Here is an 18,962-nt window from a genome sequence, read left to right as displayed (position 1 = left end):
GCTAAAAAATAAAGTCAGAAACTAATACAAACTAAAACTAGATAATATCAATATTACATAAATACATCATAAATAAATAGTCCACAAAAGATTTAAATGTAAAATTGCCTTAATAGTCCTGTAAATTCCTTGGTAAATTATTAAAGTTCTTCATGATTTATTTGAGCAAAACTAATCAGTTGGAAAAAATGACAATTTTATTCTCCAGAACAAAAATGTACATATTTTTTTTTAAATATAAGAAAGTGGTGTCACACATGTGCAATTAGGAGGCAGTCAAAGAGCCTAAAGGTGAGTGAAATATCGCGAGATAAAGGGTCATCACGTGGTACTTACCCTAACCTCTTTTCATCAACAGAAAACCTGAAGAAAAATAATTCCCTCAATTCCCTCCGGGTTCCAAAATGGCCACATTGACGTCACTTCCGGCCAACCATGATGACGTCACTTCCGGCACCATCAAAACACCTCACTTCCGCCGCATCATGATGACGTTGGTTCTGGTTCCTGCTGCAACGTCACTTCCTGCCAACCATTTCCTGTCCCATAATCATTTTTGTCACAAATCCACCATTTTTCTCCTGTAAAATGTTCATTGTTTGAATTAAAACTGTGAATCGCTTTATTTCTTTATTGTCTGGACGACTATATACGGGGACGGTCCCCAAAACTTTGTTTTTGTAGCGTATTATTTTGTCAAGAATAATCACCACAATTGCTGTAGTCGGCAGGATTGTTTTTCGTCTGTTAAATCAAGATGTCCGAAGAACAGGTCCTGAACACCAATCTGAACACCATCATGGGCGATCTACAAACTTTAAAAATACAAATGGGCGAGATGAGGACCCAAATAGCCGAAGCCGAGGCTCGTGCTGCTGCAGGAGTATGGACGGAGGTTGCTCGGTCAAAGCTTATTTTATTAACTACCCTTACAGACATCAAAACATATTTTTTGATTTTTGAGCGTACTGCCAAGGGGAACGCATGGCCGAGGTCGAAGTGGGCGTACCAACTGGCTCCTTAACTGAAGGGAATGGCGCAGAGAGCCTACTATGATCTAACTGAGGAGCAGGCCACTGATTATGACGCTCTGAAACTAGAGGTGTTCAAGCGCTACGCGTATCTCCGGAACAGCAGGTGAGAGAATGGAGGGAGTAGCAGTTCGACCCTTAGAGGCCACTAAGAACCCAGGGATTTGAAGCTTGAGGGAAAGTTGTTGCTGGCTACAGCCGGACATTAAGTTAGCACAAAATGGCCGAGCTTTTAGCGTGTGAGACTTTTATACATGCCCTCCCTGAACATATCACCCAGCAAGTCCGGAAGCATAACTTCGAAGATATGAACACCTTAATAAAAATCGCAGAGCGCCACTGGACGGCTTGCAAATCAGGGCAATCAGAACGGTTCTCTCGCCGAGCCCAACAGGATGTGGGGCAGCTCCTGAGCCCACCCGAAAACCTCCTGAACCTGCCGTCAGTAAAAGGGACAGACCAGCTAGTCTTCCCCGCTGTGTCAAGTGTGGGGAGATTGGACATCTGTCTCCCAACTGTTCCTTCGAGCCCATGGATTGCTCATTAGTCAGGGGAGAAAGGTATTGTGCCACGGTGACTAACCCTTTCTCTCTTCCATATACAGGTGCAGTTATTATAAATGGCAAGAAGGTAAGGGCAATGTTTGATTCCGGGAGTAACATTTCCATTGTTGCTGCCCATTTTGTTTTACTGCAACAGTGGACGAAGATTAAAACTAGTCTTAAATGTATTCATGGGGATATCCGGTATAAAACATCTAGATGTGTGGTATCAGTGAATCATAACCTAATGAGCATGGCCATGGCTGTATTACCAGATCCCCCTTTTCCAGTCATACTAGGTAGAGATTAGAATAAAATTACCAGCGGTAATAACGTAACTGTACCTAAGAAACATTTAAGCTTAATGATGGAGAATACTGCTCTGACTGTCTCCACGGCGTGTCCCACAGTAGCACGGACCCATACGGGTACCCAATGCGAAGAAATCGATGTCCCATCAACCTCTGCGGGAACTAGTAGAGTTAACGTGGAGGACGTGGCGACAGAGGCCACTTCCCTTGAGGTCGCACAGGACCCAATTCAAGATTTAACTGCCCAATTCCTATTAAATGAAATGAAATATCACGAAATAAAGTGTCATCATGTGGTACTTACCTAAACCTCTTTTCGTCAAATGAAAACCTGAAGAAAAATAATTCCCTCAACTTCCGGGTTCCAAAATGGCCACATTGACGTCACTTACGGCCAATCATGATGACGTCACTTCCGGCCCCATCAAAACACCTCACTTCCGCCACATCATGATGACGCTGGTTCCAGTTCCTGCTGCAACGTCACTTCCTGCCAACCATTTCCTATCCCATAATCCTTTTTGTTATAAATCCACTATTTTCCTCCAGTAAAATGTTCATTGTTTGAATTAAGACTGTGAATCGCTTTATTTCTTTATTGTCTGCACGACAATATACAGGGACGGTCCCCAAAATTTTGTTTGTTTTTGTAGCGTATTATTTTGGTAAGAATAATCACCACAGTGGATAACGATAGATTATGTTTAAAATGTTTATACTATAATTGCCATACAACTGTTCACCTGCATTATTCTCATACAATGAAAGATGGTTCTTACTTTGAAATGTTAAAAAGTCTTTTTAATTAGCTTTCTTAGGGGACTGAGTTAGAGTTAACAAACCAAAGCATGGCCAGGTTCTATAATTGATGGACTTAAAGCAAATTGGAAGTGGTAGAGCGTTGCAAAAGTCATATCCATTTTCAATTAATCTCAGCAGAAACCAACAAAACACTATTTGTTTTCACAGTGGGGAGTATTCTACTTCTTAACACCATTACATAGTACCTCGAGAAAAAAAAATCCTGGCAATTTGTTTTATTGTGGAATGGTCCTATGTCACAATATTTTCAATTTGAAACAGTTTCTTTTGTAGAGCTTAACACAGTGTCTCAAATCCTCACTATAACCCATGTATGTTTACAGTTACAAGTCTGTCACAAATTGAAACAAGCAGGAGGGAAGTTTTACACTTTTATTCATGTATTACTGGCAACTTAAGATTCCTGATGTGTCTAAAACAGTAGCAAATACATTAGAGTGACATTAATATCAAGAACAACCTGGATGGATATGAGCTGTTCCTGCTAGGAGTCTAGGTATTAATATGACTAGATAAGCAGGTGTCTCTTCATCTATGTAAGCAAATTGGTCTTTGTATGGATGGAATCATAGAGAGATACTTAGTTTCTCTGTTATCCTAAATTTATGTCTATCTTGCACTTGATTGATGCATTTATTGGGCCAATGTAGCATTGTAGTTTATGTCCACTCTTTGACCAATCCTGTTTAGACATGATTTATGTCTTTGATACTTTTACCATCTCAGCTTTTTAATGTAACCTTTGGGCTAAGTCAAGTTTTTTTGTCCTTGCATCTTTACACCTTATGTGTTGAGGTTTCTGATTTTTTTGTTTATACTAGTTCTGATCTGATATTATCCAAGTAGAACAGGCTTCTTTTAAGATCTATGTATTACTGCTTAATAGGATATTATCTTTCCCTGAGTAAAGGAGGTTTTCAAAATTATTAATATTATAGTAAAGCCTCGCTATCCGTAGATTCTGTTCCTGTGGATTCACTTATCCACATTTATAAAAGTATAACCCATTTTGCAACACCCAGTGTTTACTTGTGGCTAATCATGGCCATACACAGTACAAAAAAATTTCAAGAAAACTATTGCATATAAGCAACACTTGAGGTTGAGCAGGACTGGTCTGTGATGCCACTAGATATCCAGGGTTGCATACAAGCTAAACTGAATGGATTAACATATGCTTACCTGTTGCTGAGAGGTGTGGGTAAGGCATTGAAAACCATTCATTGATGTGGAATGTGGCTTGCACACTGTTTCACACAAACAAAGTTATAAGCTCATACTTATTAAGTCTCTGCCCTGTGCACACACAGCCCATCACTACTGCTGATTGGATGGTTTAGTGAGATCCTCAGATCTGTTATAACCTCTGCGGATAACTGTAATTGACTGTATATGTAAATAAGAAAGCATCCTCATGTCACAGGTAAACTCAGGTTACAAAATTCAGCATTACAGCCCAGAAAAGTTCCTTGGTACAAATTTTTTTTTTCTCTGTAAATTGAAAAAAAAAAATAATAACAAATTTCCTACTTTACGTGGAATATTCCAGGACATGCAAATCAAATTTCTTTTTTATAAATGTTCATGCATAGGTGCCTCTCTGGTATGTGTAGATACTATTTCCAGTGACTTATAAAAAGGAATGTAAAACAATAAAAGCATAACTTCCTAATTTGTAGACAAATGCAATGAAAAATTTATTCCATATTTATAATGTAAAGTGGAAATCCTTATATACTGTATGGATTAAGTAAGGAGAGTTTAACGACTTGATATACATACAAGTACCAATGTACATTTTGCCATTCTAATATAATTTAGAGTTATTCAATCCATTACAGAATTCTTTTATTTGGCTGAGCTAATTCAACATTTTATTTCCACAGAAAGCAATAACATTAGTAAGAGGTATTTCTGGATAAACGAGAGCCTGACATGGAGTAGAGCTCAGAACTACTGTCGCGTGAACTACACAGACCTGGTCAGTATTAAAAATGAAACTGAAAATCAGGAGATAATGAAGAATGCAAACAGCTTCCCCTTTTGGATCGGCTTATTTAATTACCCATGGAAATGGTCTGATGGTGGGAATTCAACATTTCAAAACTGGAGAGATGATCAGCCAGATAATTGGAAACTAATGGAAAAGTGTGCGGCATTTTCACAGTCAAATTGGAATGATGAAAAATGTAGTTATCAGACCTACTTTGTGTGCTACAATAGTAAGTTTTCTATATTACTGTACTGTATGTGACCTAGATGAGTATCTCTTAAATCAGATTCTAAGCTGCCCAAGAGCTGTAAGAATAATTGAAAAACCTATAAAATTATCTATTTCTAAAATTAAAATACTCATTGAAGAGTCTTTTACAATATGCTTTGCAGGCTACTTGATATTACTGTAAATATTTGAATTTGTACACAATGTTTTTCAGAGTCTTGCACTCCAATCTCCTGCACCAGCACATACATCTTTGTGCAGTATTTATTGTCCTGGGATAATGCTCAGAAGTACTGCAGAGCAAACTACACAGACTTGGTGACAATTGAGGACCAAACATTGAATGACCAACTGCTAAATAAGACAGCACGGCGATACTCTTGGATTGGACTTCGCCATGAAAATGACAACTGGCGTTGGTCCAATGGAGAACCTCTAGCCTACACAAACTGGAAACGGGAGTTTTTCTGTGCTGTGCTCCAGTCAGATGGCTCTTGGAATGACTTGGTATGTGGTGAAGAACATCCTTTCATGTGCTTTAAAGGCAAGTTCAATTAATTTCAAGTTAATTATCTATACTAATAAAAGGCAAAGCCCTCACTGACTGACTCACTGACTCACTGACTGACTCACTGACTCACTGACTGATCACTAATTCTCCAACTTCCCATATAGGTAGAAGGCTCATTCCTTACAGCTTCCTTACAAAAGTTGGGCAGGTTTCATTTAGAAATTCTACGCATAATGGTCATAACTAGAAGCTATTTTTCTCCATTTACTGTAATGGAGTTGAGCTCGAAAGCCGTGGGGGCGGAGTTTTGTGTGACATCATCACGCCTCCCACGTAATCACGCAGTACGTAGAAAACCAGGAAGAGCTCCAAAAAGCACTGAAGAAAACATGCATTATATAATTAAGAAGGCAGCGAAACAATTGGAAGCGAGCGAGTGACATGTAAAACCATATTCAGCGGCTCACGTGAACTGACGCAGTGCGCAGACAAAAAGCAACAGTTCCAAAGAGTGCTGAACAAAAACCGAATTATACTGCTACGCTCAAATAGACAAACCACACGCCGTGGCGCAATAGTAGAGGCTTCACCTCTAGCGCAGATGTCTGAGGTTCGATTCCCGAGAGGGGATGCATTAAGTATGTATGCGCACTTCTCGATTCAAGTTCTATTTAGTCCATATGTGTCAAACTCAAGGCCCGCAGGTCACATCCGGCCCGGCGTTTAATTATATCCGGCCCGCAAGATCATTTTATATATTATTGTTATTAATGGCCCGGGGATATGAAGCGCTGGTAACACAATAAACTACAGATCCCATAATGCAGCGCTTCAGCTGCCTTGCCAAACACTTACTGCGTTAATCAAGTCTAGCTTATGATGCTGCAAGTTATTGCGAAGCTAGCCCACACGATGCCGAAGAGAAAAGGTGATTCTGAACATAGAGCCTTTAAAAACTGATGGGAGGCTGAGTATATGTTTACTGACATTGCCGGTATACCTGTGTGTCTCATTTGTGGAGCTAATGTGGCTGTAATTACAGAATTTAATCTAAGACGGCACTATGAGACAAAACATCAAGATAACCTGAAAGACCTAAATGCAATGCACAAGATACAGAAAGCAGAAGAGTTAAAGAAGAATCTGACACTTCAGCAGACGTTTTTACAAAGTGATTTCAAGTGAAGCTACTTTTATGGGAGACACAAATGCACCTGTGCAACTTGCCCCACTTTCCCTGTTGCCAAGTAATGTTGAACCAAGTCCGCACAACGGTGTTCCCAAATACGCACTTTGCTGATAAACTGAGCGCACTGTGCACTGAGTTTGCACGGCGCTTTGGTGACTTTGAAGAACAAAAAAAGAATTTTGAGTTGTTTCGCAACCCATTTGCCGTTAATGTGGAAACTGCACCTGTGCAGATTCAGATGGAGGTAATGGCACACTGAAGGCAAAGTACGATACTGCACGGCTCGCACAGTTTATTCACTCCATTCCCGCACAAATGCTCCAGCCCCGTCTACATGTGGCTCGAACCTTATGCATGTTTGGTAGCACATATCTGTGTGAGAAGCTCTTCTCAGTCATAAAGACTAACAAAAAAGCCCACAGGAGTCGCCTCACTGATGAGCACCTGCAGTCCATCCTGAGAATCTCCATAACACAGAACCTCACACCAAACATAAACAATCTTGTTTCCAAAAAAAGATGCCAGGCGTCCAGCTCTGATAAAATGACATAAGAGCAAAGACAACTGAATGATTTGATTTGTTATTGCTGAAAAGAACAAATTTTATTTATATTTCCAGGTTTTGTTATGCACCATGTTCATATTTGAATTTGTATAATTTTGACAGGATATATTTTTATGGAGAGCAAAATCTTTTGGGATATTTAAAATGTAAGTTTATTTTTTATATAAAATTACATAAGAGTAAAGAAATTTGAATGTTTGTTCTTTTAACGTTTACTTTATTTCTAACTTGTATAATTTAGACAGTATATACAGTATTTTTATGGAGAGCAAAATATTATAAGTTATTTAAGGTTTGAGTTGATTTATTCCGGAATAATATTCTGTCGACTAAATAAAAATTCCTTCTATTTAAAATTTAAATAGAACTTGAACAGATATGATAGTTCATAATATCCATGCAGACTTGCACGTAAGAGCAGGAGTCATCCGTTTTAACAAACAGCGTATTGCACTGATACGAAATAGCCTGCCCATTAAATTATTTAGGAATGGATAAATAAATTAAGATTTTGTACAAACAATATTTTTCATTTTTCTTCCTTCATGGATTCTGGAACCCCCAGCAACAGTTGCTCGCACCCCAAAGACTGTATATATATATATATATATATATATACTATATATATATATATATATGTGTGTGTGTGTATATGTATATATGTATGTATATATATGTTTATATATGTGTGTTTATGTATATATATATATGTATCTGTGTGTATATATGTGTGTGTATGTATATGTATGTGTGTATATGTAAATATGTGTATATATATATGTATGTATATATGTGTGTGTGTATATATATGTGTATATGTATATATGTATGGATATGTATATTGTGAAAAGGCACTATATAGCGCCCGACCCGGCACAGACTACGCAGAGGCACGTGTTCACACTCAAGGGTTCTTTATTTTTATTTCTTCAGCCGTGGGCACGCATCTTCCCCGTGTCCCACAGGCCCAACACAGTCCAAGCACAAAAACCCACACAAACCAAACTTTCCTGCTCAAACACTCCTCCCAGGCAACCTCGTCCTTTTCCTCCCGATTCTGGCCTCGAGTGGAGGTGGCTGGCCCTTTTTATACCCCAACCGGAAGAGTTCCAGCTGGTTGACCACCTGGTCCTAATTGCCTTTCCGGGTGGGGCTAAAAATTCAAGCAGCCAGGCGGAGTCCATACAGCTCCCCCTAGCGGCCACCTGAGCCCCCAACCAGGCTGTGGAGGACTCCATCTCCCATGGAGCCCTGCGGGTGGTTGGGGAATCACCGTCCGCCATGGAGGCTGCCACCAAGCGTCCCGGGGGAGGTACTGAACTGTCCATGGTGGCTCCCCCGGAATATACACAACAGGGGCGCCCCGGCCAGGCTTGGGACCCGGCTGTCCGTCACATGGCCCCTCCCTCAGATGAGGCTTGTGGGGCTCATCGGCCTGCCCCGCGAGGGCCGGTCTTCTCTAGGACGGGGAGTCGGCCTTCCTGGTCCCGCAGCTGCGCCCTGTGAAAACAAAATAAACAGGTCTGGGGGCGTTGCCCCGACGTCCCTCGGGACAACACCGCCAGACATGGCCACCGCGGCCACAGTTATAACACAGCTGATCCCCTCCATTACGGCCCGGTACATACGGAGGCAGGCAGGGAACGCCTGCCCCTTCGCCCCCTCCGAGGAGGGCTTGTGACGGTTCCGCCCCCCTGCAGTGCAGCCCTCCTTCGGTTCCAGGCCGTCAGGCATACACTGCGCTATGTACGGGGTTTCCGGTTTCCTCTTCCGGTCCCCCCTTTTCTTTTGGGACGCACTGGCGGTCTGAGTCCCCCTATGAGAAAAGGAGGGACCCCGCACCGCCTGCGCCCCTTTGGACTGCTGCAAGACCGGCGCTGGCGGTCGGGGCGAGGTTGTTTGGCAGCCGGTTTCCACCTGCTGCCTCCCCACACGCTCGTTTGCCTTGCTGTCAGTCATCACAGCAGCTTGTCGTGTGGTGGGCAGGTCCGCCTGACAGGCAGTACTGAGCAACACTGCTGCCATCACGTCCCACCCCCTTTTCTCTGCGGTACCGGCTTCACTTACCTGCACCGCTCTGTCCTGCCGGTGGGAGGCTGGCCACCCGCCACAAAGCCATTCAGCCAGGGCCCCGCACGGGATACCTAGCTTCTTCTCCAGCCCCTCCTTCGCCTCCGACAGGACCTGAAAGACTTGTAAAAGGGACTGTAGGGCGAGGACAACGGACTTCACCTCCCCTACAGCCCAAGAGATGTTAATAGCGGCGGCCGGCGGTGGATTAGGGCCCTCCTTGTCGCCCCCAGCTGACCGCGTCTCGGCCAGACCCTGTGGATCCCCCACGGGCCCCTTCGGGTAATCGGAGGAGAGGGAAGGGAGTCCGTGATCCCCGCCGACTGATCCTCCTCGGCGGGTGATTGAAACACGCCCTCCCCCCCTTTACCTGTTTCGCGGAGCCGCTCCTGCCCCACTTGCATGGGCGCCACGCTGGGAAGCTCGTCCGGGCTCTCCTCCGCCAGCCACTGGCTCAGGCCGAAGGGAAGACACAGCTCCGCCTCGCTCTCTCCCGAGCTGGCTCCGCCGTCACGCCATGGACACCCGTCCCCCTGCCCGCATCGGGTGCTTCGCCCCTCGGCGTCCAGGAGGTAGGTCGACCCACATGACGAGAAACAAACCCGTGGCCCGTCACCTACCTCCGGTGACATCCCGTGCGGCGGACTGGCGTGGCGGCGTCTGCCAGTTGGCTCCTGTGTCCGCCCGGCTTTTTTCTTCCCCATTGCAAAGGCACCTGCAGCAGCTCCTTGGCGGCTTTGGTTGGGTACTCCCGCGCTGAGTGGCGCATGCCTGCGCTGTACCGCGTGTGCTGGCTTGCGGCCCCTGCCGCGTGTGCGCGCTTCAGTGCGCTGTGCTGTGCAGTCCTGACTGCTTGCCTGCAGCTGCGTCTGGTGCAGGTTCCGACCCAACTGGATGGACCGGAATCCTGTCGACTACGCCAGTGTGAAAAGGCGCTATATAGCGCCCGACCCGGCACAGATTACGGACAGGCACGTGTTCACACAAGGGTTCTTTATTTTTATTTCTTCAGCTGTGGGCACACGTCTTCCCCGTGTCCCACAGGCCCAACACAGTCCAAGCACAAAAACCCACACAAACCAAACTTTCCTGCTCCACCACTCCTCCCAGGCAACCTTGTCCTCTTCCTCCCGATTCTGGCCTCGAGTGGAGGTGGCTGCCCTTTTTATACCCCACCATGTTTTGGGGCTGAAAATTCAAGCAGCCAGGCTGCAGAGTCCATACAGCTCCCCCTAGCGGCCACCCAAGCCCCCAACCAGGATGTGGAGGACTCCATCTCCCATGGAGCCCTGTGGGTGGTTGGGGAATCACCGTCCGCCATGGAGGCTGCCACCAAGCATCCTGGGGGAGGTACTGAACTGTCCATGATGGCTCCCCCGGAATATACACAACAGGGGCGTCCCAGCCGGGCATGGGACCCGGTTGTCCGTTACAATATATATATGTTTATATGTGTGTGTGTGTATATATATATATATACTAGCAAAATACCCGCGCTTTGCAGCGGAGAAGTAGTGTGTTAAAGAAGCAATGAAAAAGAAAAGGAAACATTTTGAAAATAACGTAACATGATTGTCAATGTAATTGTTTTGTCACTGTTGTGAATGATGAGTGTTGCTGTCATATATATAGATATATATATATACAGTAATCCTCGCTATATTGCGCTTTGACTTTCGGTTTCACTCTATCGCGGATTTTAAATGTAAGCATATCTAAATATATATCATGGATTTTTCGCTGGTTCGCCGCTTTCTGCGGACAATGGGTCTTTTAATTTAGGTTACATGCTTCCTCAGTTTGATTGCCCAGTTGATTTCATACAAGGGATGCTATTGGCGGTTGGCTTAAAAGCTACCCAATCAGAGCATGTATTACATATTAACTAAAACTCCTCAATGCTATAAGATATGCTTCCGTGGCTTGTTTGCTTCTCTCTATCTTTCTCACTCTCTCTGCCTGACGGAGGGGTGTGAGCAGAGGGCTGTTTGCACAGAGGACACGGACGCTATTCTACAAAATGCCGCTTTATCGGTGCTTCTGTATACTTAAAAGCATGTATTGATTTTTGATTGTTTGCTTTTCTTTGCGAGCTCTCTCTCTCTGACATTTTCTGCTCCTGACGGCGCTCCTTTAAAGATAAGATATATTTGCTTTCTTTTAATTGTGAGAAAGAACTGTCATCTCTGTCTTGTAATGGAGCACAGTTTAAACGCTTGACTAAAGGGTGTTATTTCATGTCTAGAGGGCTCTAATAATGTTAACAGTGTGGGAGAGTTTATAAGGGCTTAAAATATATAAAAATAACCATACAAACATATGGTTTCTACTTCACTGATTTTCACCTATCGCGGGGGGGTCTGGAACGCAACCCCCGCGATCGAGGAGGGATTACTGTATATATATATATATATATATATATTTACACACACACACATAAACATATATATATATACATATCTATACATATACACATATATAAACATATATATACATATACATACATATCTACATATATACACACACAGCTATTTCGTATCAGTGCAATACGCTGCTTGTTAAAACGGATAACTCCCGCTCTTACGTGCAAGTCTGCGTGGATATTATGAACTATCGTATTTGTTCAAGTTCTATTTAAATTTTAAATAGAAGGAATTTTTATTTAGTCGACAGAAATATCTTTGGTAGGAATGGTAAAACAGACAGGAATATTATTCGTGAATAAATCAACTCAAACCTTAAACAACTTATAATATTTTGCTCTCCATAAAAATATATCCTGTCTAAATTATACAAGTTAGAAATAAAGTAAACGTTAAAAGAACAAACATTCAAATTTCTTTACTCTTATGTAATTTTATATAAAAAATAAACTTAGATTTTAAATATCCCAAAAGATTTTGCTCTCCATAAAATATATCCTGTCAAAATTATACAAATTCAAATATGAACATGCTGCATAACAAAACCTGGAAATATAAATAAAATGTGTTCCTTTCAGCAATAACAAATCAAATCATTCAGTTGTCTTTGCTCATATGTCATTTTAGAGCTGGACGCCTGGCATCTTTTTTTGGCCACAGGTTCGTTTCTGTTTGGTGTGAGGTTCTGTGTTGTGGAGATTCTCAGGATGGATTGCAGGTGCTCATCAGTGAGGCGACTCCTGTGTGCTGTTTTGTTAGTCTTTATCACTGAGAAGAGCTTCTCACACAGATATGTGCTACCAAACATGCACAAGGTTCGAGCCGCATGTAGACGGACTTTTTGTTCTTCAAAGTCACCAAAGCGCCGTGCAAACTCAGTGCAGCTCAGTTTATCAGCAAAGTGCGATTTGGGAACACCGTAGTGACGACTTGGTTTAACATTACTTGGCAACAGGGAAAGTGGGGCAAGGTGCACTGGTGCATTTGTGTCTCCCATAAAAGCAGCTTCACTTGAAATCACTTTGTGATTGTGCACGGGTTAAAACGTCCGCTGAAGTGTCAGATTCTTATTTAATTATGCTGCTTTCTGTATCTTCTGCATTGCATTCAGGTTACCCTGATGTTTTGTCTCATAGTGCCGTCTTAGATTAAATTCTGTAATTACAGCCACATTAGCTCCACAAATGAGACACACGGGTTCAGTAAACATATACTCAGCCTCCCATCGGTTTTAAAGGCTCTATTTTCAGAATCAACTTTTCTCTTCAGCATCGTGTGAGCTAGCTTCGCAATAACTTGCAGCATCATAAGGTAGACTTGATTAACGCGTAAGTGTTGGCAAGGCAGCTGAAGCGCTGCATTATGGGATCTGTAGTTTATTGTGTTACCAGCGCTTCATATACCCGGGCTTTAATAACAATAATACAGTATATAAAATGATCTCGGGCGGATATAATTACACACGGGCGGATGTGGCCGCGCCCTTGAGTTTGACACATATGGACTAAATAGAACTTGAAAAGATATATTTTTCAAATGTGATCGCGCAATTCAGATAGAGTTGACGCACTACAGCCTGCATGCCTCAATAAGTCATCCTCCCTCGCTCTTACTTTTTTACCGTTCATCTAATGAATACACTGAGTATGGCTTTACCAAAACAATCATTGATGGCGAATAAAGTATCCATTATTCGAGTATGTAGATCGGGATATATATATACATATATATATACCCGCGTATCGCAGCGGAGAAGTAGTGTGTTAAAAAAGCTAGAAAAAGAAAAGGGAACATTTTAAAAATAACGTAACATGACTGTCAATATACAGTATTTGTTTTGTGAGTGTTACTGAGTGTTGCTGTCATCAAGGATTTGATTATCATTATTTCTTTCAATCAGGTTCGTATTTGTAGGATGTGTTGTGTTCAAGTTACATTCCGTGTTTGTCAATCGTTGTAAAGATGACAGGTTTCATTCATCGATTCGTTTCTTACTGCATCAATAAACAGCTCGTCTTCTTCTTTATCTGAGACCTGACACACTGCATGCACGGGTCTTCCTTTAGCGGGACATTGACTTTTTCCAACGTGTGCTTTGTTTCCGCAGTAGTTGGATTTATGAATATGCTTGTAAGTATCAGGCGCTTCATATTTTTGCTGCCTTTTCAATTGTGTAATTCGGTTTTGTTCAGCTCTTTGGAACTGTTGCTTTTATCTGTGCACGCGCGTCAGTTCACGTGAGCCACTCGGTGTACATGCATCGAAGGTTCCCAGCTGTGCTGGTGCCATCTCGTGCTATGTCCATGGCTGTATTTAATGTTACCTTAGTCCTGGCACTTAAAACTTTCTCTCGCAGTTTCGCTGAGATTGTGTCAAACACCACCCTGACCATCTCATCTTCCTCTCCATAAGCACAGTCCTTCACCCGTGAATATTTACCCGTGGCAGTTTGCTATTGGATTGCCGCTGACGGACGGCCTTATATGGGCAGGCACTAAATTACAAACGCCAGCGGCAGCCTGTCTATGAACTTAATTTAAAGTGTAGGTTTACATCGTGCTTTGTTTCCGAAGTAGCAGAACTCATGAATATGGTTGTATATGTCACTCGCTTGCTTCTTATTGTTTCGCTGCCTTCTCAATTATATAATGCATGTTTTCTTCAGCGCTTTTTTGAGGTCTTCCTGGTTTTCTATGTACTGCGTGATTACGTGGGAGGCGTGATGATGTCACACGAAACCCCACGGCGTTGAAGCTCATCTCCATTACAGTAAATGGAGAAAACTGCTTCCAGTTATGACCATTACGTAGAATTTCGATATAAAACCTGCCCAACTTTTGTAAGGAAGCTGTAAGGAATGAACCTGCCAAATTTCAGCCTTCCACCCACACGGGAAGTTGGAGAATTAGTGATGAGTGAGTGAGTGAGTCAGTGAGTGAGTGAGTGAGTGAGTGAGTGAGTGAGGGCTTTGCCTTTTATTAGTATAGATATATATATGACAGCAACACTCATCACTCACAACAGTGACAAAACAATTACATTGACAATCATGTTACGTTATTTTTAAAATGTTTCCTTTTTTTTTCATTACTTCTTTAACACACTACTTCTCCGCTGCGAAGCGTGGGTATTTTGCTAGTTTTTTATAAAGAAGACTTCCATTGACAGTTTCCGGAAGCTGTAGACATTTGCCAAAATAATACATCTAAAATAAGGCATAAAGCAACATGGAGCAACACATAAAAATACATTGTTAAGCCCAAAAACACCATACAATGATATATTTACACAGAAACATGTATATATTTATGTAAAAATTAATAAGTAAATACAATCAATTCTTCTTATCTGTGAGGGAGCAAAAAGAGGGGATGGAATTTGGAGGATGTGGCTGTCCTCTGCGCTCAACCCTTGGGGCTCATTCTACAGGTTCACCAACAGAAACCATGTTACATCTTTTAATTCCTCTGTACTCAAGTTCAATCATCTTCTAGTTTCTCTGCCAGAAGCTATGAGCTACCCCAGATCGGCTGATTTTCACTAAACCATCCAGGCAGTTGTACCAACGGGTGGTGTGTATAAAAGGCATGGATTTAATAAGTGGAAGTTTATGTGCCACACTTACCATGAATTCATTGTTTATAAGGAACAATTGCAAAACCCATCACAAATAAACTTCAATGGCTTACCCATGCTTCTCAGCACCAGGTATACAAACAATGATCTATTCAGTGTAGTGCACGTGAAGCCCTGGACATCTAAAGTCATCACAGACCCGTTATTGCTCAAACTCACATTTTGCTGCTTCATAATAGGCCCCTCTTAATATTTCATGTGCTGTTCATGGCCATGGATAAGCGCAGCTGTCACAAAATGGGTTACACTTTTATAAAAGTGGAGAAGTGACACCTTGGATTTACTTTATATGGAAAAGTTTTAAAATTTAAGAAATTTCCAAAACTCAATTGAGCATAGAAAAAGAATATTCCAAGCTACACAAATTTGATCTCCCCTTAGATAAATGCTCTACCCTGGTCATTTCATTGAGGATCTGGATTCAAGTATGTCATCCATCCATCCATTATCCAACCCGCTACATCCTAACTACAGGGTCATAGGGTTCCGCTGGAGCCAATCCCAGTCAACACATGGCACAAGGCAGGAAACAAACCCCGGACGGGGTGCCAGCCCACTGCAGCAAGTGTGTCATACTCCTGTTTTATTACACACAGATAACAACAGGGGACTGGTTCATCTCTTAAGCCAGTTTGCAGATTTGCTTGTAAAGTTACAGTCCAACATTTCCAAGTACTAAACAGGGCTTTGAAGTCTTCTACACACTATTTGAAGGAGGACCACCTTTAATACTTTAAATGAACCCCTGTAATAACTTAAAAGACTTTAATTTGACACGTCAGAGATAGTTGAAGAATAGGCAAAATTTAGGGTATTGGTGAGACTCCAATATTTTGCTGCTTAAATTAAAGGAACATGTGGTAAAGCAAGTTAGGAGTCTGTGGTAGTGTATTAGTTTTAATAAAAATGGTATGGCTCAGACCTGGTGGGTGTGGGTACAGTTATGGGATGTTTAATGTGGAAATTGGCTGATTGCGTATTCATGTGCAAATGAGATCAGCTCTGCCAGTTTCCTTATTGACGCTCTGCACAACGTTAAGCAAAGCACCTGTATCCATGGGGCATAGAATAGAGTCTGACTAGGACAGAGGAAGGATCAATAAAAAAGGATTTTGAGTGAGAGAAGAAAAGATAAGAAATTGGAGTTAATCAAGAGACGCATTTGGAAAGAACTAAGAGGATAATTGGGAGAGCAAGCACTGGATGGGAAGCAAGGTGATTGAAAGGGGCAACGAAGGAACTGTGGTCCAGAGGTGTGGCATAAAGGGAACAGGAGTGGTCGGATACCACTCAAACACAACAAGTAGCAGAAACCAAAAAAAAAAAAAAAACCCAAGAGAAAGAAAATAAATGTAAAAAAACCTAGAACACTAAAAATACTGACAGGGGAACCCTTTGTTAGCATTATACAGCAATAATATGTATTTAAGTTGTATAATTTTCAAATAGTCAACTGACTATTGTAAATTTGCACTATATACACGCCCGACACAGATTGGACACGGAGGCACACGTATAAAATAAATAAACTTTTATTTTATTCAGCTGGAGGGCACATCTTCCCCGTGACCCCCAGCCACAACACAGTCCAAAAAGACCAACACACAAAAGCAAACCACTCTTCGTCTGCACCACCACTCCTCCCAGGCAACTTCGTCCTCCTCCATCCAACTCTGGCTGCTGAATGGTGGTTGCTGGCTCCTATTATTAGGCACTTCCGGGTGTGGTGAAACTAATGCCAAGAAGTGTCCAGCAGCTCCTACTGTAGCATCCCCTGGCGGCACCTGCGGAACTCAACAGGGCTGCACAAAACTCCCATGAAGCCCTTGGGGAGTCCGAGGGACCGCTACAACACAGGGAGGCTGCCATCTAGCGTCCAGGGGGAGATGTTGTGTTTCCCATGCTTGCTCCCCTGGTACATATGCTACAGGGGTGTCCTGGCTGGGCATGGGTACTGGCCATCCGTTACACTATATACAGTAATTCTTTTTTCATTTCCAGAATATATTTTCATACACCAGTTTCTATTTTTAGGTAATTTCATTCGTGTTACATGGTCTGATTGATGGTCAAAAAGTACATTAATCAGTTTTATTTTAAAAGGCATACACTATTCACAATTAATCAGCCAGACTGTCATGTTTTTAATCTCTTAAGAAACCAGTAACATCAGTGAGAGATACTCATGGATAAATGTTAACATGACATGGAACAAAGCCCAGCAGTACTGTCGTGTGAATTACACAGACCTGGTCAGTATAAGAAATGAAAGCGAAAAAATGGAAATAATGAAGAAAGCACAAGGCAATCCCTTCTGGATCGGTCTGTTCAATGACCCATGGAAGTGGTCTGATGGTGGACAGTCAAAATTTAAAAAATGGAGCAATCAGGAGCCAAATAATTGGAGTCTTAATGAAAAATGTGTGGAGATTTGGCCAAATGGAACTTGGAATGATGCTGACTGCAGTTTGCAGAAACCATTTATTTGCTCACAAAGTAAGTTAATCTTTTTTATTTTCATGTTTATTTTTATGTGGTTTATAAAGATGTGTATTACTTTTGCACAAACAAGAAACATGAAAATATCTTTGAAAATGTTTAATACTTTTCATGACTGCTCCAGACCATATGCAAAGCAAAAAGTTTATAAAAATTCTTAAAGACTTTTTTTCCTGCACTACTGTGTCAGTTTGTCCTTTACTATTAGAACATAATTTGTCAAAATGTCACATTTACAAAAAAATTGATTTACAGCTATGTGACAACCTTTCTTTGGTTTATTTTGTTAATTTGGATCAGAGACAGGTAGAGTTCAAAAATATTTTCTATGATTGTTTTGTAAATCTAAGTAGATGTTTCTCCAAAATACCTGCCATGGAGTGGAGCAGTCTTGTATACAGTATATTATATGATGGTGCTTATTTTGTACACCATATTGTACAGATAAAACCAATAGTTTTTTTTTTCATTTGATTCATTCAGCCTTTTGTGTTATCTGTAAATTAATGGCTTACCTAATGTCTCTACAAACAAACTCAGGTGTTTTTCTTATCCTGCTCCCAAACCTTCCAGAATAGGCTAAATAAAAAAAAAAAACGAACAAGCAGTATAGAAAAAATTGTATATAAAAATAAAGTGTCTTAACAGGCAGGGATGCATGTCTTCTTGTAGAAAGGCAATACAATAAATAAACTGATCTACAAGGACTAGCAAACACTAATGCAGGAATCCTGTAGGAGATCCATCATCACCACCCAAGAATTATTAATTCAAGAGGCTGAGAGTTCAAGGTGGATTGAATTGTGGAATAATAACAGCCGGTTATTTATGCTGAGGTTATCCCCCTTGAGGTTCATACAGCTTTAGCTGCAATAATCCTAATAGCCTATTTTGTTGGTAAGTGATTGTAGGACTGGATACATCCAACAATATATAGGTGTAAAGGAAAAAACAGAACGGATCTCATAATGCAGAGAGTAGCAGTAGAGCAACAGACGATCAGAAAAAACAGGACAGAATCAGAAGCAGGGCAGTTTGGGAGTATGCACTGATAGTGCGTTGCAGCCCCCACCGCATTACAGACCACCTGGATTGGAACTCAGTTGCAGTGCGTGACACCTCAGTACCACACTGGAACATTG

The 18,962-nt window shown here is 41.8% G+C and overlaps 1 protein-coding gene across 1 annotated transcript in view; it reads left to right on the top strand.

Annotated features, from left to right (window-relative positions):
- The window catches only part of LOC120539115 (secretory phospholipase A2 receptor-like), a 63,376-nt gene that overhangs the window by 28,293 nt on the left and 16,121 nt on the right, over positions 1 to 18,962 (top strand). The window contains exons 4-6 of the mRNA XM_039768886.1: positions 4,593 to 4,928; positions 5,142 to 5,471; positions 17,479 to 17,817. Of these exons, the coding sequence (XP_039624820.1) occupies positions 4,593 to 4,928; positions 5,142 to 5,471; positions 17,479 to 17,817 (1,005 nt within the window). The remainder of the gene's footprint in view (positions 1 to 4,592; positions 4,929 to 5,141; positions 5,472 to 17,478; positions 17,818 to 18,962) is intronic.

The sequence above is a fragment of the Polypterus senegalus genome, chromosome 11, assembly GCF_016835505.1.
Source record: "Polypterus senegalus isolate Bchr_013 chromosome 11, ASM1683550v1, whole genome shotgun sequence".
In the NCBI taxonomy this organism is placed as follows: Eukaryota; Metazoa; Chordata; class Cladistia; order Polypteriformes; family Polypteridae; genus Polypterus; species Polypterus senegalus.
Note: the sequence above shows the minus strand (reverse complement) of the source record. Positions and strands in the feature narration are given on the sequence as shown.